Source organism: Glycine max, chromosome 13 (assembly GCF_000004515.6).
Source record: "Glycine max cultivar Williams 82 chromosome 13, Glycine_max_v4.0, whole genome shotgun sequence".
Taxonomy (NCBI): Eukaryota; Viridiplantae; Streptophyta; class Magnoliopsida; order Fabales; family Fabaceae; genus Glycine; species Glycine max.
Genome location: NC_038249.2, coordinates 18,056,180 through 18,077,450, shown reverse-complemented (window position 1 = coordinate 18,077,450; position 21,271 = coordinate 18,056,180). Strand labels below are relative to the sequence as shown.

At 34.6% G+C, this 21,271-nt stretch overlaps 1 protein-coding gene across 1 annotated transcript; it reads right to left on the bottom strand.

Annotated features, from left to right (window-relative positions):
* Positions 1–5,478: 5,478 nt before the first annotated feature.
* LOC100817383 (aminoacylase-1) lies at positions 5,479–13,822 on the bottom strand. Its single transcript, XM_003543746.5, has 4 exons — positions 12,716–13,822; positions 12,175–12,312; positions 6,104–6,343; positions 5,479–5,991 (listed from the first exon to the last, which is right to left on the bottom strand). Exons 1-4 carry the CDS (start codon positions 13,586–13,588, stop codon positions 5,902–5,904), a joined length of 1,341 nt encoding a protein of 446 aa, XP_003543794.1. The 5' UTR covers positions 13,589–13,822; the 3' UTR covers positions 5,479–5,901.
* Positions 13,823–21,271: the final 7,449 nt, after the last annotated feature.

Sequence of the window (21,271 nt, the reverse complement as noted above, 5' to 3'; positions counted from 1 at the left end):
TTAAAATTTTAATTTTATATTTATAATTTAATGTGATTAATTTGTATATTTGATTCCCCAAAAACAATGCTCTAATTTCATCGCTATCTTCTATAATTGGCAAAATATCTCCGGCCGTATTGAAATTTACATATATTTTTGTTCTCTTTTTAATTTTATTTTTTTTATAATTTTAGTTTAAATTTATGTTTTTTATCTTGTTAAAATAAAATAAAAAAACACTTTAAGTCAATTATTATAAATTCATTACATATTAATACATCACAAAGAGTTTAAAATAGATTCAATATGAATGTATGAATGTTAGACATTAGAAAAAACTAACAAACGATAAAATGATACTTTCTAAACATATGTGACATTTTAATTTGAATAAAAAAAAGAATAAAAAAACTAACAAACGATAAAATGATACTTTATAAAAAAATATTATACAACTATAAAGTTTTTATTAAAAAAAAATCGTGTCCCTTTTAATCGTGAGCCATGTACCGTTACACTTTTGAACAACCCTCAAGCTGATCCTGCTCGATAGTATTAGAGTATTTTCCTATTATACCACTTTTCATTTCCAATTAAAGAAAATGCTAATTAAAATGATATACTTTATATTTTGTAGTGAACTGCTCGCTTTAAAGAACCACATGGTGAGATGTTTATTCAATGAATATAAAAAGAAGAAATCATAATTTTATAATCTGAATGAATATGATTAACATTAAGTTGAACTAAAACTTTTGCAACCATTCCTATTTATGTCTTGATATATTAATTTGATAAATAATTTTTTTAGCATGATATTAATATAAAATTATTCTCATCGACAGGTTTAATTAAAATTTAAAATCTTCTTAATTGTTTAATTAAGAGACACAATGCAACAAACTATTATTTGTGTCAATAAAACTATTATTTATGCAAACTGTTATGGGTTAAATTTAACAACTTGAAACTACACAAAAAAAAAAAATACTAAACGTTATTTTGAAAATGTCACAACAAATTAATAACAGCTTGTACTCTCCGATGATAATGCACGTGTGAAGGGAATACTGACGTCAAATCCGTACGAACCCTTTCCTCCTTCTCTGGTTCCTTCAGCACTTGTGACACGCTTTGGAGGAACCCACAGAATATGCATCAAATTTCAAGTAATCTCTCACATGGTGATTTTTAAAGTTGAACTAGAGAAAAGAAATTGGCGTGCAAATAATTTTTAATTTGGTGGCATCTAGGGTACGGTCTTTGGCATGCCATATTTAATGATTCTCACATATTCTTGCCACACTCCTTTTGTTTATGATATTTGTAACTAAATATAATCCATAATATATTCCGAAAGTAAGCAAAATCTCTGTTTGATGAAAGTTATGAGGAAACTTCATTAGTTCCAAATGAGATTTAGCCGTTTGTGGAATTAGCTGGACCTTCTGGAATTTGCCATACTTCAATGGCTTACCTACCATGCATGTGTGAAGTCGTGAACATCGTCAAGGTGAAAATTCTTCTATTAGATTGACTAACTCTGGGTATAAATAGTTGTATCTTTAAGGTTTCAAACGTGTGGGAAGACAATATTTTTTATAATCTCTTCAATTCTTGTTTTGCACTAATTATATTTAAGAACATGAAGAACATTTAATGGTTAAATACTCAAACATGTATTACGAATAATAATTTATATAAGTAGTAACGATTTGTGTTCTTTAACTATGTGATTCAAAATTCAAATTCTAATTATCCCTTAGTTATAAAATAAATCATAATTAAAAGAATAATATATATATATATATATATATATATATATATATATATTTTATGCGTTTATAGTTTCTAACAAAGATTAGTTGTAACTTCTCACAATAACTACTTCCTAGCAAAAGTTTTTAGAATGTAATAATATTATATTTGACCGCAAAGTCACTCCTTCAAAGTCCTAAACCTTTTTAACCTTATTCCAAAGGAAGTATAGACTAATAGTAAAAAAAGGCAAAATTTCTCATCTTACATGGTAATTATTTCCAAGATCTAAATTACCAACTCCACAACACTTTCTCTATTAAGATTATAGATTATAAATTATAGAAGTATTGACAGATTACTTGTTAATAAGGTTTCACATGGCCAATCTTTGTTGATAATATACACGTTTAAAGATTAAAAACTAAATTGCATATATGTGATCCCATCTTTAGTATATTATGTTTTTTTCTCTTTTACTAATCATTGGTGTCATAAGGTACAAGAAAAAAGGTATACTACATTGGCAAGCTCATCATTTGTTTAGGCGAAGTAATAGCATACATTAACTTCCGATGGCAATTATACCTTTTAATTTGATCATTAGCTAGTGAAATTAAAAGTCTCTAATCATTATTTTTACTCTCCATAAAGTCTAAAATTGGTCAATTTCATTCCTTCCGGCAAAAGACAATGCTTTCCCGGATTCCTTGGGTTTCAAAATCGATCACACGACAAAAGCCACAATTTTAAAAAGGCAAAAAATAGTTCATCTCCTATCACACTCAAAACCTTAAATGGTTAAATTGACACTTACGAATTACATATACCAAACAAAAGATTGTCGACACTGAAATCAAACCTAAACTTTATATTTTGTGTGCTCCTTCTTCCACGTCGTGGAATATAATACCAACATAATAATAAAAAATAAAACGAGTAGCCACTATGCTGCCGAACTCCTTGACCAAAAATGTTAATGCATGGTAGTGCCATTTTGATAATGAAAAAAGTTTAATTTTTATACCCTAGTGTAGTGCACATTCTCTTTCCTAACTGGCCCGTACCGACTATGAGACCTTCCGTACCCATATACCCAAGAAATTTAGAAAACGACAACTAAATAAATTGTGGGACCAATTGAATTGGATAGCATGCGTTGTTAATGGCACGATACACGCCCTCTCGAAGTGACCTCACATAAGAGCCATGCATGCATTTGGGAGTTGAGAGTTAATTGGAAACTGTCTAGTTAGTGTCATCTCATTCTTACAAAAAAATAAACAAATGATATGGTGTAACGAGTGACGAATTGTGAAGATATTGAGATTGTGTGATGGGGCAAGATGAGTTATGGGCGAAAGTACACTCAATGATTTTAAATTTAGAAGGGTTGTTGGGTCAGGGGAATGAAGAAGCAAAATCCATGTGGGGAGAGGGGAGTTTGATGAAAAATATTCTTAAACTTATGAGTATTAAATCTCAAATTCCCTATTTTGCTACAGGGAAGGGATATAGAGTGAAACTTCCAAGAAAAAATGTAGTACAAAATGGTATGTCAAATCAACAACCATATCCATAGTGATAGCCTGTGTTTGATTGCTGTTTTTATATCATGCAATAATATATGTCTTATGGGGCCAACAACACCAATTTCTTGAATCTTGATCCACTAGCAATAAGTGAGCTTCGTATGCTACTTCGTACTGCACAAGATGATCCATTTTTATATTTTAAAATCATATCTTCCCCTTTTATTGTTATCCCATTAATAAATGGTAGGAATTGTTTAGTAAAATATTTATTTATTTTAAATAAATTTAATGGCTCATTTCATCTTTATAATTTATAAATTTTTTCTTTTAATTTTTATACTTAAAAATCATCTATCTTAGTTTTTATATAGATGACTTTTAGAATGGACTATCTTCATTAGTGATCTGTCATATATCACAATCAAGAATTTTTATATTCATCTAAGATATACAACTTTATGATATACTCTTCCTAGCATAATATCTTTCGTTTATCATTGTCAAAGGAAAATCTATCATAAAGCTAGACATCTTAGATAATCTAAATTTTTTTATATTATGATACATGATGGATCACTTATATATACCTTAAAAGTCATCTCTTATAATATTATCATTAATTTCTTTTAGTTCTTATGAGTTTAGATGATAAGATGTAAAAGAGATTAAAAATATATGTATAATGATTAAAAATGATATACAAGACTATAATGAATTGTTTTTAAGTATAAGAAGTAAAAAAGATAAAAATGAATAATTAAATTTTAAAAATAAAAACAATAATGATTGTTTTGACTATTTCTTATTCAAAATTTTGAAAAGAAATAAGTGAAAATAGTAGGACATATTTTGTAATTAGAAGTAAAAATAGAAAAATAAAGACAGAACATTTTACTGAACCTAAAAGAACCTTTAAATAATGATTAGTAATTCTGTCATATACCTGTAAATAATGATTAAGGGCTTTCCTTTTTAGTTTCTTCTTTTTCCATATTTTCCTCGTCTTTTTTACCATTTGTCTGGGCATAAAAAAGTGAATATAGATGTACAAGGATGAAAAGACAAAATAATACAAAGACGAGAATAATGACATTCGAACTAACATAGATGCTAATTTTTACCAGAAAAATTCATGCACGGAACAAGTCCCAGTTCATCTTTTAACATTTTTCTTGTGAACTATCGTTATTATTAGTATTCGAGCTTGAAATTAGTCCCAATTACAGAATAATTGAGCTTGAAAAAAGTTGAGTTCAACCATCAAGCTCAAAACAGAATAATTGAACACGACAAAAACAAAAATTGGGTAACGAATTTTGTTGGAAAAAATACGATTTGATTAAATTTAAGGTCAAGATTAGAATTTCCCTGATATATAAATGAGGAAGAGGGGCAATGGATTTAAGAATATAAGTACCGAGGATTTTGCTTGATGAGATGGTGGGGACTGGGGTAAGTCCATGCGCTGCAACAGTGCAACCTACAATTGCTTCTTTAACAAATAGAGGTAGAAAGGAGGGTGATGGTTTGTGCTAGCAAATCTCGCACACATACATTTTGTTTGGGACGAAATAGGATGATGAAAGATATAATTAGAAGAGGAAAGCGCATTCCCTAAACTTGAAGGTAAAATGAGTCACCATGGATTAAAAAACTTGTAATGGCATTATGATGAAAATGAATTTCAGAGTTCATACACATGTCCATTCAATGTCAAATAGAACTATTATTATTAGCTGACATTAATTAATAGGAGCATTAGTTTGACTACTAGATTAAACTTTTTAAGGGCTTTAGGATGAGATTTTAAGAACTACAGTCTAAATAACCAACTTCCAATCTTTCAAAAATCAAAATGATTAATTACTCGCTACGAATCAGATCAGAAATGCTAGCAATATACTCCTTTAAAAACACTATTGTTGGTTAAATTTAATAAAAATCACATAATTTAATAAGATATACTTATTTAATGAGTTCTACTTATAATTTTATAATTTTCAATAACTTTTAACAAATAATGGAAAGAGTGTCCAAAAAAATGTTAAAAAGTGTTGCCAGCATTTCTCATCAGTCGGATAGATACAATTCTTGATCGCACACCTGTATGTAAACCAGCAACTCCTTTAATGTACTTATAAATTTGTGAAGCTTGTATCAAACTAAAATAAACATTAACTTCTTAAAGTTGTGAACACAGTCCAACCACAACTTCACCTATTTAGTATTTATCGTGGTAACCAATGTTTACTTTTTAAGATCTTACATAGCATTTAAGGATGCAACTTATAGACAACAGTAGAGAGTTGAATCCTTGGCCCATGATAGGCAACCATCGATGATTTAACACAAAGGACCAAATAAACTTCACAGAAAATAATTCCTGATCATTACAATTTCTAAAGGTACAATAATAATTAATAAGTTGTACCATTCCCAGTCCCCACCATGAGCGAATTGGAACAACAGAGGACTTTTTTTCTTCCTTTTTTCATGGTGTCCGATAACAACGTTGCTATTTATGCTTTTACTCCACTTATTATTTGGAGGTGGGGTATCCAATCGCTCAGATTTTCCCTACAAAAGTTAGGCATTGTTCTCCTATTGAGATCAGCAACTCAGGCCTTTAATGTGAAGCTTCTGTAAATGTACTCAAGGAACTTATCAGAGACTCGTATACCTGAATTCCCTTCATGAACACAGTATCCTTTAAGTGCTGCAAGTGAAAAGTCACGGTAGTGAAAAAAAATAATTATACTTGAGTAACAGTTCGTGTGGAATGAAATGAGAATTGCATAATAATGAAGAATTGAAAGAATTATTTGAACCTCATTGTGGTCATGAAGCAAGATGGGAGTATTTTTCATTGGGGAGAAACCGAGCACAGGAATTCCTTTCTGTCTGAGGTATCGAGCATCAGTTGTGGATGCAAGAATTTCAGGCCTTGAAAGCTTTTCTCCAACAGATGTGATAGCTTGCTTGAAAACTGACCACCATGGATTGGAATCATCGGTTGCAGTCATTAACGGACGTCCCATGTAGTCTCTAAGAGGTCCTTTCTCTATAATCTGCCAAATTTAGTTGCCCAAAAATGAAAAAAAAAAAATTGCAGTCAAGAAATTAATGGCAAAGACAACGGCTTTATGTTTTAACAACAGAGTCACAAATGATAGTATAAAGGAATAAATAAGACCTCATAGCATAAAAGAGCTAACAAGCTCTTGTACTATCCATGGTATTCAATCCCAAATAGCACTGAGTGGCTAAGCCCAAAAACCCTAAAGTGGGATGGTCACAATTCAAAAGTTGAGACACATTATATATATGCTGAGTTTTTTTTCTTTCTAAAAATGCCTAAAAAAGAAACCAACTGGAGAGGGTCGGGCTTTTCATGGCACACTAAGGAAACCTGCTGGAAACTCCATGGAAAACCATCCAACTTAAAAAAGAAACCAACTGGAGAGGATCGGGCTTTCCAAACCTCAAATGCTGAAAATGTGGAACAAAAAGGCAACTCTGAGTCATCTTCGTTCACTAAGGAACAACTAGAGCACTTGTATAAACTCTTTACCACAAAAATGTCAGTGACTCCATCCTCTTCTTTGGCTCAAAAAAGTATCTCTTTCTCTGCTGCTCTCCTTAGTTCCAAACCTGATTCCAAAGCTCCATGGATCATCGATTCTGGAGCCTCTGACCATATGACAAACTGTTCAAAATTGTTTTCCACACATAGTCCTTGTGCAGGTCGCAAAAAGGTCAAAATAACTGATGGTACCTTTTCTACTATAGCCGGTGTTGGTTCTATTCCTGTATCTAAAACTTTAACCCTTCACAATGTCCTTCATGTCCCAAATTTATCATGTAATTTGTTGTCTATAAGTAAATTAACACTGGACTTAAATTGTTTGGCTATTTTTTATTCCTCTACATGTAAATTTCAGGGGTTGAGTTCGGGGAGGATGATTGGCAGTTCTAAAGAGGTTGATGGTCTCTATCTCTTTGAAGATGAGTCTGGTCCTAAGGAGAAACTCCAGAAAAATTGTCTCAATTCAATTCTGATTCATGAAGATGAAGAAATAATGCTATGGCATTATCAGCTAGGTTACCCCAATTTTTTGTATTTGAAGCATTTATTTCCTGACCTCTTTAAAAATAAAAATCCAAATTTGTTTTCTTGTGAAATTTGTCAATTTGCAAAACATCATCGTTCCTCTTATTCCCCTAAGGATTATAAACAATCTAGTCCATTCACCTTAATTCATAGTGAAAACAAAATCTGATGTTGAAAGTATAAATTTGGGGAACGATGATGAACAATCTAGTTCATTCACCCAAATTTGGTAACAAAGGTATTCAACCCTTTGACCGTGTTTACTTAAGGAAAAAAAGACCTCAAAGAATAGAACCAAATGATTCTCGAAACTGCCAGTCATCCGAGGATCCATCAGGTAAGAATCCTTCTAGTTTTGTTCAACCCATTCAAAATATTGTGGAATCTGAATCTGTTCTTACTGTTCCTGACCTTGTTGAACCTATTTTTGACAATTATGACCTTCCTATTGCTGTTAAAAAAGGTGTAAGGTCCTGTACAAAACATTCTATTTCTAATTTTATATCTTATGAAAAATTGTCTCCTACCTTTAGAGCTTTTACTTGTGAACTGACAAAAATAGAAATACCAAGAGATATACAGGAAGCTCTAAGGGTTCCTAAGTGGAAGGAAGCTGTCTTGGAGGAGATGAGAGCTCAAGAAAAAAATCAGACTTGGAAAGTGGTGGACCTACCAAGAGGAAAAACAACCGTGGAATGCAAATGGGTGTTTACTATCAAGTATAACGCAGATGGGTCTGTTGAGAGGTACAAGGCCAGGCTAGTAGCCAAAGGCTTCACCCAAACCTATGGTATTGATTACTCAAAAACTTTTGCTCCAGTTGCAAAACTTAACACCATTAGAGTCCTCTTACCATTGGCTGCAAATTTAGATTGGCCATTACAGCAACTTGACGTAAAGAATGTCTTTTTAAATGGGGACTTAGAGGAGGAAGTCTACATGGACTCGCCTCCTGGTTTTGAATCTTAGTTCAATCAAAAGATTTGCAAGCTTCAAAAGTCTCTCTATGGCTTGAAACAATCACCTAGAGCATGGTTTGAGAGATTTGCCCAGTTTATTAAGAAGCTGGGATATTCTGTGTCAGAGTGATCACACCATGTTTGTGAAACACTCTTTTGAAGGAAAGATGGTTGTATTAATTGTCTATGTGGATGATATTGTAATTACCGGGGATGATAATAGAGAAATAAATAATTTGAAGGCATCTCTTGCGGGTGAATTGGAGATTAAAGACCTTGGATCCCTAAAATATTTTTTGGGAATGGAGGTTGCAAGATCAAAAAAGGGGCTTGTGGTGTCTCAACAGAAGTATATTCTGGACCTACTCAAAGAAACTGGGATGATGGACTGTAGGCCAGCAAATACTCCAATAGACCCCAACCAGAAATTTCGGAGTGAAGACAAAAGAGACCCTGTAGACACAACCCGATATCAGAGATTAATGGGGAGGTTAATTTATCTATCTCATACCCGTCCAGATATAGCCTTTGCAGTCAGTTTAGTGAGCCAATTCATGCAATCACCACACGAAGAACATTTGGAGGCTGTCCACCGAATTTTAAGGTACCGTAAAAGTACTCCAGGCAGAGGATTGTTTTTCAAAAAAACTGGGCAGCAAGCTATTGAAGTATTCACAGATGCAGACTGGGCAGGATCTATTACTGATCGAAAATCAACATCCGGTTACTGCACATTTGTTTGGGGAAACTTGGAGGAGGAAAAAACAAGATGTTGTGGCCAGGAGCAGTGCCGAGGCTGAGTATAGGGCAATGGCCCAAGATGTTTGTGAGATTTTATGGCTTAAAAGGATTCTAGAAGAATTGCAACTTCCTATGACTCTTCCAATGAAATTATATTGTGATAACAAGGCTGCAATCAGTATCTCCCAGAACCCTGTTCAACATGACCGAACCAAGCATGCTGAAATTGATAGACATTTCATAAAGGAGAAGGTGGACGCCAGCCTAATTTGCATGCCTTTTGTTCCTTCTTCACAGCAAGTTGATGACATTCTTACAAAAAGATTGTTTAGGCCCAACTTTGAGTTTCTTGTAAGCAAGTTGGACATGTTGGACGTCTATGCACCAACTTGAGGGGGGGTGTTGACAGCTGTATGTCTATATTAAGAATTAATTAGACAGCTGGATGTTTATTTTTGGAATTAATTTTCTAGAAGATTGAATAATTAGGATCAAGATCAGATTATTCCGATTTGATCTGATTTGATTATTATTTTGGGTCAGAATCAAATCTCTCTGATTTGATCTGATCCCTTTTTATTTACTTTCCTTTCTGCATTTATTATGTAATTGACATCCTTGCCTATATATGTAAATCTTTTATTCCTGAATAATATACGAGAATTATTCTTACTCTCCTATTTTTTTTCTCCCCAGCAGTCCCTAAAATCACAGAAGGCATTGGGCTCTCCAACTATAATGGCTAACTCTTGTGAATTGTGATGTGGTTCTCCCAAGGGTTTTATCAAATGGTATCAGAGTTTTGCACCATGTCTCTCAGTTGCAAAGCAATATGGTTGGTGACAACAACATTGCAATGTCCATGCAAGACTAGTAAAAAAGGATCGGTGTAAAGCCAACCATTTTAAAAAATGAGGAATTTGCTGCAAAGGACCAAATGGAAGAGAGAGAACAACAAAGGGATGCAACAGTAACTGGGGTTTGAGAGAAGAGGGGACAGAATACAACAAACTAACAAAGGGCCATAGAGATCATAGGCTGGCTGCAGGACGCTAGAAACCACCAGAAATAATGCCAGAGAATGGTGGGTTGGTGACCATGGCAGGAAAATTAGGAAAAATAATGTTTTTCCTTAAGTTCTAGAAGGAAGGGAGAGATAATAATTTTGTCCCTGAAAAACCTCTAAATGATGGTGTATTGGTGTTACTGGGGCTTGAAAAGGGTTTTTGAAACATCTCACCCCCACACAGGCTGGCTGTGAACTAGCATTTGGACTAGTTCCAGGCAAATACTACAATGCTAGCGTCACCACCCGTGCCTCTCATTTCCAGCAGAGAGGCATGGTAAGAAGCTCAGTGTTATCGATGGCGGAAGGTCAAAATTCTGCCATATAAACATGCCATTGTGGCCTATGGTGCCACCATAGCCAGCCTCCCTTCACAAATTTCCTATGGTGGTTGACAAAAAAACCATCATGCCATTCAGCCATGGCGGCCATAGCGCCACCATTTAACAACACTGAAGAAGCTCTAATACCAATTATTAAGACCCTGGGGAGAACTACACCACAAAAGCCATCCATTGTAGTTGGAGAACTCAAGGTCAAGGCCTAAAAAACCCTACATTAAATGCCAAACTTTCAATGTGAGACTCAACCCTCATACCTTGCAATATGATCCTAACAATATTCTGAGATACATTAAAGATGTTGCGACATTCTAATACTATGTAACAAGTGTGATGCTAAGTGAACTACAGTTTAGGGGAGGGAGTTAGAAATATTAATATTACTATTAACGTTAGGAGTATTATTGGGCTAAGCTTACCAGTTGTACTATGCTTGCATTTGACTTAAATTATTACTTAGTATAAATAGTAAATACAAGTATGAAATGAGATTAGTGTTTTGTATCACAGCATCCCTGTTAGGCATGAGAATCAATTTCCCAAACAATTACAAGTGTATTATGGAAGGAAGAAAAAAAAGGGAAATGAGTTTTAAAAAGGGGCAGTTAGAAGAGTTAGTTGGCTAACTGTTAGTGTGAGGGTTCTCTATTATAAATAGGTCTCTAAATACTGAGGCTGGATTATCTTTTGTAAGAACTTGGATATACAACTGGGATTATCCAGTGTGAAAGGAGAGTGCTCCTTTGGGTACAGTTGTGTACATTTGTTCTTCCTTATTCTAGATAATTCTCACAATCTTTTCTCACTTCTTTCTCTTTGACTCTGATTTGCCTACTGCACCCATTCTGTGTGTGTGATAATCATCTTTGTTAGAGTAAGATTCCTAACAATCACACACACACACACAAACGCAAATCTTTTCACTTTTCTACCCAAATTCAGTCCAATCTTAAATTTCAATATGGTGCATCCAGAATCAAGATTGAAACCAAAAAAGAAAATCTATTAATATAGTACTCAAAAGCCTTAAAGACATAAGTGCAGAAAATGTTTATTTGCAGTTTGCAGGGTGTAAACCAACCAGCAGATCTCCCAACCCCATAGGCAGTTAATCAATTCCAACAGACACAAATTCAGTAATATCAGAATTTCTTCCCTTTCAAGTTTCAACAGAGAAGGTTTATGGTAACAATCATATACATACATATTGTAATGTAATAGAATTAATACATTAAAACATGCATAAAAAATGCTTATTAAAAAACCTTCCAAACTTCTTAGTTGTTAGAAATGCAATCCCAAGGCTGTGATTTATTCTTAATCCATTTGTTGTACTAACCACCCAGTTTCTTGGAAGATTATGTAGTGATGATAAACAGTCAAGCTATAGTGCTATTTAAGTATCTGTCATTTATATGGATCTTTAGTTTAGTATCATAGACAAAATGAAAAGCTATACAGAAGGATGGAATTGTAAATATATATCAAATGTGTGCATACTCTGTTATCATAAAGAAAGGGAAGCAAAACAATCTAAGACTAGAGTTCCAGACTCAGTCAATAGTACTAGTACCCAAGCAAGGAGAATCTAAAATCCTACTTGAACAAAAAATGCAGCCAATGACAACATACTAGATAAATGCCTGAAACTAACAGCAACATTTCCCATTAAAAATCTCACCTCGTATGACATATTCCTAACAGCCGGCGCCCATTCCTCTGCAATTCGCCTTCTCATTTCCTCTGGGTCTGTTGTTGGTGTCAGCCTCAGATCGAACCCAGCTTCCGCCTCCGAAGGCTGGACGTTCATTGCAAACCCCTGCAAAAACACACACCATCCATTTCAAAAACAACCACAACCAAATTCAAATAAACCATCAATCAGGTTCTCAGAGTATCATCACCTTTTCTCTTAAATAATCCCTTAAGTAATAAAACTATACAAATAATCCCCAAAACATTGAGTATCCATCCATTTAATCTCTAATTTACTAACATTTAGTGACCAATTTGAAGGGTTTCCAATACTTAAAAAAGACTACTTACTACTTACCATAATTTCTAATACTTGAAGAATTACTTACATGGTTTTTTTTACTTTGAGAATCTTTTAGAAGAAAGGATAATACTTTACAGTTGAATTAGCCATCATTTAGGATGAAATAGGTTTATTCAATCAAATCCAATTAAAACAAAAACCACAAATTCCCGAACTCACTCACATCTTCAGAAACAACCCCAGCCTTGACATAAACCGGATTCACCGACACAACCTCACCATTCAAAGCTTTCCCGGCCTTCACCACATCAAACTGGCTCTCCCTGAACCTACTCACTACCTCCACGCTCTCCATCAAATTCTCCACCGCACTCCCATCATACATCCTCGACCCATGCCCGGGCCTCCCCTTAGCCCTAATCTTCACGTTCCACGGAACCCTATCGGAGTAGAAAACCCTAAATTCATCGCCCGGCGAGGCCTGCCCCTCGTCGAGCGCGAATCCAACGTTGAGTCCGTTGAATTCCTCGGACTCCACGAACTTGGCGGCCCCGTCGATGCCGCCGATTTCCTCGTCGGGGACGAGGGAGATGTGGATTGTGCGGTGTGGAGTGAAGGATTGGGATTTGAGGTTGCGGATGGCTTCCAGGTACTGAATAGCGATACATTTGTCGTCCTGGGCGCCGCGGGCGAAGATGGCGCCGGAGGCGGTGCGGTGGGCGGAGAAGGGATTGTGGAGCCATTTCTCGGGCTCGGCGGGGACGGAGTCGAGGTGGGAGTTGAGAAGGAGGGAGGGGAGGGAGGGGTTTGAGCCCGGCCACGTGAGGAGGAGGACGGGCTTGCCTTGGACGAACTCGAGGGTTTGGGTTTTGAGGCCCAGGCTTTGGGCCTGGGCTTTGAGGAAGGAGACCGCGGAGGTGTAGTCAGGCGTTGGGTGGGCTGTGTTAATGCGGAGGTAGCGCTGGAAGTGCGTGATGGGAGTGTCTTGTTCTTCGAGGAGCGGTTGTTGGGTTGCGGTTGTGGAGAGGAAGAGAGAGATATGGATGATAGAGAGTGAGAAAGCGAGAAAACGGAAGTGGGACTGTGGAGTGGCCATGGAGATGGACAAGGGACAAAACAAGTCAACTCAGGTGCTCGATATGGTTCCACTCAACAGCTTACTATGGAAGATCTGGATTCAATTGACACAGTTAGTTTCTCTATGGAAAAAAAAAAACACAAGCTTTCTATTTTGTGGTGGGGAAAAAAGTCCTACTTTAAAACATGACTTATGAAATTGTTTTAAAGTCATCACAACATACAAGAACATGAAGAATAAACTTGCTCAAGTGATTCACATCTTAACCAAAGAAGTATATTATTCAAACCAACATAAGAAATTACCCATAATTAATGATATAAATTATTCAAATGTTAAATAATTCCAAATAACAAAACACCTTATGATTCATTTGCAAAAAGCTTAAGAAAATAATAATAATTCCATATATTCTTAGTAGCATCCTTGTGTTATTGGATTCGGTTCTAGATCTGGCTTCAAATCTTCTCTTCAGCCTTGTGATTCACCACCACAACCAACATCTTTCTCTCTATGCACCTAGCAATCACTTCAACTTTGAATCCATTGTGCAATTGAGGGGAGTAAACACCAGGGAGATTTTCTCCAATGAGCCATAAGCAACCACAAAAGTGAATTTGACATCACACTTTAACCAAAAAATTTAAGGCTTTAGTACCTTGCACCACTGCAACACCTGTAATCTATGCATGGACTCACCTGTCAAGAAGACTTTCAATACAAGGGATCTCTATGTCCATGGATTCATCGCTGTCATTTTACTCGTCTGAATCGGTCACCAAGTTGAACCATCGACTCTGATACAAATTGTTGTGCAACCGAGGGGGATAAACACATGAGAAATTTTCACCAATGAGCCATGAACAACCACATAAGTGAATTTGACACCACACTTTAACCCAAAACCTTAAGGCTCGGGTTTATGGGTCTTCTCCTCACTTATCTGGTGCTCGACTTTTCCATTTCTACTAGATGTGGGACTTCAACTCACACTTATACTCCAACAGAATCTTCTAGAACGTTCATGCATTGTAGTGCCAACTACGGCTAGAACAAATTGTGCAAGGACCCACAAAGGTCCCTAAGGTACAAGCATAGTAGAATGTTATACAAAGAGAGGAATTGTCCCGAAGAGCCCTTAAAGTGTAGGGCATTAAAACTCTACAGGTATCAAAACCGCTTCCCCTAGCCGATTAGTGGAAATCTTGCATGGTTTGCTAATGTCCCCCACCATGAACTCACTATAGAGAAGGTCGTGCAAAACTAGATCCAGTCTAACGAAACCACCTTCTCCAACAGTGTTGATGCCCACATTGAGGATATCCAAAAGTTGATTAATCTTATAGATGGATTTATTCGAAATGCTCTCGATACTGGTTGTGAGGTGGGTAACCTCTTTCTCCTTAGAAAATATTACTATTTATTAAAGTTTTTTCCCCTCCACTTTTAATCTTTTATTTTAATTTTTCATCAAAGATTATGAGAATATATGTTTGTCGTCGAGCTTTCACATCTTGTCAAGGAAGAGATTGACGAAAATAGTGGATTGTAGATCTAATTTCTTAAATGAAATGAGTTGTATAGTTTTCTTTGGTTAGTGTATTTTCATATATGCTTTCATTGTTTTTTCACTTGAGTTCTTTTATTTTTGATAGTTTTTAGCCTCTAGAAAACAAATTGTAATAGAATAACAATACAAATTAGTGTCACACCATCATTTAATGGTGGAAGAGACGAAAAAGACTACAAGTTGTGACGAAAAAAGTTAAAGGATGTTGATCGGTCATCGAAAAGTTTAAGGACCAAAATCATAAATGTTGAAAGTTCAAGGACTAAAAACATAGTTTACTCAATTATAAATGGAAAAAGAGAAAATAGTTATTAGGTAAAGAGCTTTTATACTATTGTTTAATCATAAATTAACATGTATGATAATTTCTTTTGAAACTTTTGTACTAATTGTTTTAAGAGATGTCTAAGTAATCTTAAGTTCAAATAAAGTTAAATAATCTCATCTTGGGTGGTCCAGTCCAATTTAAGGATGTGTATTAAAAAATGGACTATTTTTTAGTTCACCTTCTATAAATAGATTTTTTTTTACTAATTACCCCATTATTTAAAATATATATTTATTAGCTTTATGAATTTGACTAATTCTAGGGGGCCATGGATTGTATTGTTAAAAATTTGATCCAAATCCAATTAAATAGATTGCATTTAAAATCTGAATCCATTTAATTGGAAAAAAATTGTTTGGATTTTTTTAAAATTGGTTTATAGTTGAAAACTAGTTTTGTTTTAAACAATAAATCAATTTTCGACCTACATTAGTTAGGACTATTTTTGGATGATCTCAGCTAAGGTTATTTTCAGTCAATACTGGTCAGGGAAATTTTTGGATAACCTTTATCATGGTTGTTTTTGGCTGATCTTGGCAAGGGAATTTTTGGTTGACAACGACCCAGACATTTTTTTGCCGATTTTATTTAGGTTTAATTTTTGTCGACTTTGGCTAAGATATTTTCGGCCAACATTAACCCAGGCAATTTTTTATCAACCTCATTCAAGGCTATTTCCAGCTAATCTTGAATAAATTAATTTTGGCCAATGTCAACAAAGGAAGTTTTTGGCCGACTTCGACTAAGCTGCTTTTGGTTGACCTCAATCAGGGATGTTTTTGGCTGATCTTGATAAGGGTATTTTTGGCCTACATTGACTGGGGAAATTTTTGGTTGACATTGGTAGGGACATTTTTTAGTCAATGTTAATCGAGGCAGTTCTCGGTCAATGTTGGTCATGACAGTTTTTGGCCAAGGCTATTTTTGGCCGACTTCAACTAGAGTTATTTTTTTGCCGAAGTCAGTTTGGCCAAGTTTTGGTTGAACTTAGTCAGGGATATTCTTCAGTCAATTTTGACTAAGGTATTTTAGCTGGCCATGGTCATGGCGAAGATGTGTAAATATTGAGAGATCGATAGATACTTGAATTAGGATTACCATGAGTGGTATTAGCTAGTGAACCACATGCGATGGTTATGTAGGTTGTTTAGGACCTTGAGTCTATATTCTTTGTGGCGACCAATGGGATGGAGGACCCACTCCCATGTTTTATCATTTTTTAGAGAACGAATGATGATATGTGCAAATGAGTGGGTGGAATGGAAGAGCTACTACAAGTGTCATGGGTGCAATGGACATGACAAAGGAAGTTTAGTTTGGGGTGGGTTTACATTGTTGTTATTAATCGAGTTACTGCTTTGAGTCTTAGTATTTTCTTGTAAAAAATGATGGCAGACTAGGGATTTATTCTTTTTTGTATTTATTTAATTTTGTTTACTCAATTGGAATATGTATGTAAATGTGCGTTGAAGTCTATTGTATTCGATCTTACTTATTATTAAAATAGTGATGATATGTTTTAAACTCGCATAAATAAGGTTATTAAGTAAAATTAATTTAGTTAAAAAGCTTTAAATTTTCCGTAAATTTTCTTGTATGACTTCATTATAGTTATGAGACTTTATATTAATCAATTAAATTGAGATTTTTTATAAGTAAAAGGAGTTCTATGTGTGTATATACGTATCCTAATTTAAAGTGTTACACTTATGATGACATGATGATTCTTGACAACTTAGAATACTTTATAGGTTTTCCTATAGGTTAAATTATATATGCTTGATTGCTTGCATGTCGGAGTGAGATAAAGTCTTAGTCCTTTCCATAGGATCAACATTGAAAGATCACAACCTCACTCCATACTTTTTGTTATTTCTTTTGTATTTTATCACACTATGGAAAGATGGACTTCTCAATCATGCAAAATATGGAAATGACCTACAGTCCACATGAGTTGTGGGAAAATAATGATGACGTGATCACAACTTTGATGTGTAATAATAGTAGAAGCAAGATATTTTGATGTTTTGATGATGCCAAAGGATCAAGTGCTTCTGAAGTTTTATTCAAGACAAGAATCCAAGAATCCAAGAAAATCAAGATATATGATCAAGTTGATCTCTAGAATCTTAGGAAGAAGTTTCCAAATTGAAAAAGCAAAAGGTTTGGCCAAAGAATTTTATCTAAATCATTTTAAATTGAGATTTACTCTCTGGTAATCGATTACCAGAGGATGTAATCGATTACCAGTGGCCAATATGCTTTCTGAAAAGGTTTTAAATATTTTAGCAAGCATGTAATCGATTACACATGGCTTGTAATTGATTACCAGAGGTTTGGAATGTTTTAAAACAGCCATAAGAAATTTGAATTTAAATTTCAAAGTTGTGTAATCGATTACATTAAGTTGGTAATCGATTACTAGTGTTTAAATATTCAAATTTCAAATGAGAAGAGTCATAACTCTTCAGAAGCAACTGTGTAATCGATTACACCATTATTGTAATCGATTGCCAGTGAGGATTTTCAAATATAACTCCCAACAGTCACATATTTTCAAATGTTTTTGAATGGCCATCAAAGGCCTATATATAAGTGACTTGGGATACGAAAATTCTTGAGAGTTTTTATTGCCCAAAAAGTCTTATCCTCTCAAAATAATTAAGAGAGTTTTTTCTGAACTGAAATGTCTTATCCTCTCAAAAAGGATTCTTTGGTCAAACACTTTTATATTCAATAAGGAATCTTGATTGATCTTCAATTGTAATATCTTTCTCTTTCAAGAGAGATTTCTTCTTCTCTTCTTCTTACTTTTGAAAAGGGATTAAGAGACTGAAGGTCTCTTGTTGTAAATGATTCCTGAACACAAGGGAAGGGTTGTCCCTGTGTGGTTCAGACTTTGTAAAAGGAGTTTTACAAAGAGAGTGGAAAATCTCAAATGAGTTACTTGAGGACTAGACATAGGCATGGGAAGTGGCCGAACCAGTATAAATCAAGTTTGCATTTCTCTCTTCCCTTAAACTTCTTTTATTTATTGCTATTTATCTTTTGCTTTAAAGAAGTTTATTTTGAATTGTCTTTTGAGTAATTCATATTAAGGGTGTATTGTTAATCCAAAAAGAGAGAGTGAGATTTTAATTGGGGAATAGTCTTTTGTATCTTAATTCAACCCCCCCTTCTTAAGATAACTGAGACCATTTGTCTAACAAGTGGTATTAGAGCAGGATTCTTGTATAAAGTTTAAAAACTTCAAGAATAGATATGGCCTCATCCAACTTTCCATTTCTTGAGGGAAATTCTATTAATAAGCCTCTTTTGTTCAATGGCGAGGGTTATCACTATTGGAAAACCCGAATGCAGATCCTTATTGAAGCCATAGATTTAAATATATGGGAAGCCATTGAAGTTGGTCCCTTTATTCCTACAAAGGTAGTGGGAAATGCAACTATAGAAAAACCAAGAGAAGAATGGAATGATGATGAAAGAAGAAAGGTTCAATACAATTTAAAGGCCAAAAATATAATCACTTCTGCATTAGGCATGGATGAATATTTTAGAGTCTCAAATTGTAAAAATGCAAAAGAAATGTGGGATACATTGCAAGTAACCTATGAAGGCACAACTGATGTCAAGAGATCTAGAATAAACACTCTCACACATGAATATGAATTGTTCAGAATGTTTCAATATGAGACCATAGAAGATATGCATAAGAGATTTACTCGTATAGTTAATCATCTTGCATTATTGGGAAAAATATTTCCTAATGAAGATCTTATTAATAAAGTGTTGAGATGTTTAAGCAGACAATGGCAACCAAAAGTAACACCAATTGAAGAATCAAGAGATCTCACTAATATGTCTCTTGCCACTCTCTTTGGAAAACTTGAAGAACATGAAATGGAACTTATGAGACTCCATCAACATGAAGATATAAAGAGAAAATAAATAGCACTTAGAGCCTCATCATCTTTTATTCAAGAAGAAAGTGACAAATAGGACTTGACTGAAATAGAAGAAGATGATGATGATTTCAGATTCTTTGTGAAAAGGTTCAATAAATTTCTGAGAAACAAAAGAAATAAAAGGGAATCAAACATCAATACAAAGAAGAAAGAAGAAGATTCCTCCTTAGCCCCAACATGTTATGAAAGAAATCAACCTAGGCACATGAGATTCGATTGTCTAGTCTTTAAAAGAAGAATGGAAAAATCCGACAAGAGAAATCTCAAAGAAAAGAAAGCATAAATCACTTGGGAAGATAATGACATAAATTCTTCAAGTGATTCAAAAAAATAAAATCATAAATCTGGGTTTCATGTTGAAACACTATGAAAGCGGAGATGAGCAAAGTTGATACATTGATAGCAATTTCTCCAAACACATGGCGGGAGATGCATCAAAGTTTATTCATATTTCTCTCAAAGATGGTAAACATGTGATCTATGAAGACAACGAACAAAGGTCACTTGTCTTTGATCAATTACTTTTGATTATTTTTTGCCTATGATTGTTAACTCTTGATTGAATTTTGATGCTTGTTTTCTGCTTAAATGTTGATTGTCTTTGATGATTGTTTTTGAATGATTTTTTTATTGTGTTTGAGATTGATGTTTGATTGCGTTTAATTGTAAGTATTTGATTGTGTTTTTGATTGATGTGTTATTGTGTTTTGATTTTGCTTGATTAATATTGTATGCTTGTTAGTATAATTGATTGATAGAGTTAAATGATGTTCTTAGATAATAGAAATAGGTAATTTTTAGGAGAAAAGTTTTGTTTGGTGTTCTGATAATCGATTACCATTACGTGTAATCAATTACACAAGAACAGGTAGCCTGTAATCGATTACAGATCCATGTAATCGATTACTAGTAGGTAGTATGGTTCTGTAATCGATTACGAAGCCCTGTAATCGATTACCATTCGTCCTCCACTATAAATAACATGTGTTTCAAACATTGCAACCACGAAACTCATGATTGAGGCGCCCTTTTTTTTTTCCCAAACTTCAAATCCTCATATCTTCTTCGTTTATTAACCAAATCACGTCCCATAAAGCCCAAACTTCATCATTTCAATCCTCTTTTGATTCCATTGATTGAAATCTACAAAAACTTCCTCAAATGCCTGAATCGATGAAAAAGCGAAAGGGCTCTTCCACCACCACCGTTGCTGCTGGCCATCGACGCCACGGACCATCTGAAGCACCCACAACACCAGTTCCTCCTTCCTTGTCATCTCCATGATCATCTACTCTATTTTCTTCAGATGATCAACGTCTATGGTACTCTTCTCAATTTTCTACTAGAATCATATTAGACCCTAAGTACCTAGACATAGCTTTCTTTGATGACGAGACATTTGACTGCTATCAAGTATTTCAAAACTCTGGCTTAGTTGATTTTATGTCTTTAAAGTTGTCTCATTATCCTGAACTAGTTAGAGTCTTTTACAATAAATTAAGAATTCTGGATAGTACACTTTACTCTGAGGTGCATGGTATTCCTCTTGTCATTGATCAATCTCTGTTTTTCTCATTGACTAAATTACCCAAATCAAGGTGTTCCTTTTGAGGGCACTGTTGTTGATGACTGGAAGTTCGATTATTCGAGTCATGATGCTCGCCGTATGGTCTGTAATGACCAGGCTGATATGACCGACAGATTGCTTGTCAGGTCATTAACCTTTGATTGCTGCATCATGCACTACATCATAGTTAGAATTTTGTTACCCCGTTTGTCTAATCTTGCTCAAGCCTCTGAGGAGGACTTGATTTTGAAGTGGGCTTTTCTTACCGATC

Coding starts and splice junctions, on each gene's coding strand:
- LOC100817383 (XM_003543746.5), bottom strand. CDS start 13,588: ATGGCCACTCCACAGTCCCACTTCCGTTTTCTCGCTTTCTCACTCTCT. Junction 12,313..12,715: donor CTGGGGTTGTTTCTGAAGAT/GTGAGTGAGTTC, acceptor GTGTTTTTGCAG/GGGTTTGCAATGAACGTCCA. Junction 5,992..6,103: donor TGCTTCATGACCACAATGAG/GTTCAAATAATT, acceptor TTTCACTTGCAG/CACTTAAAGGATACTGTGTT.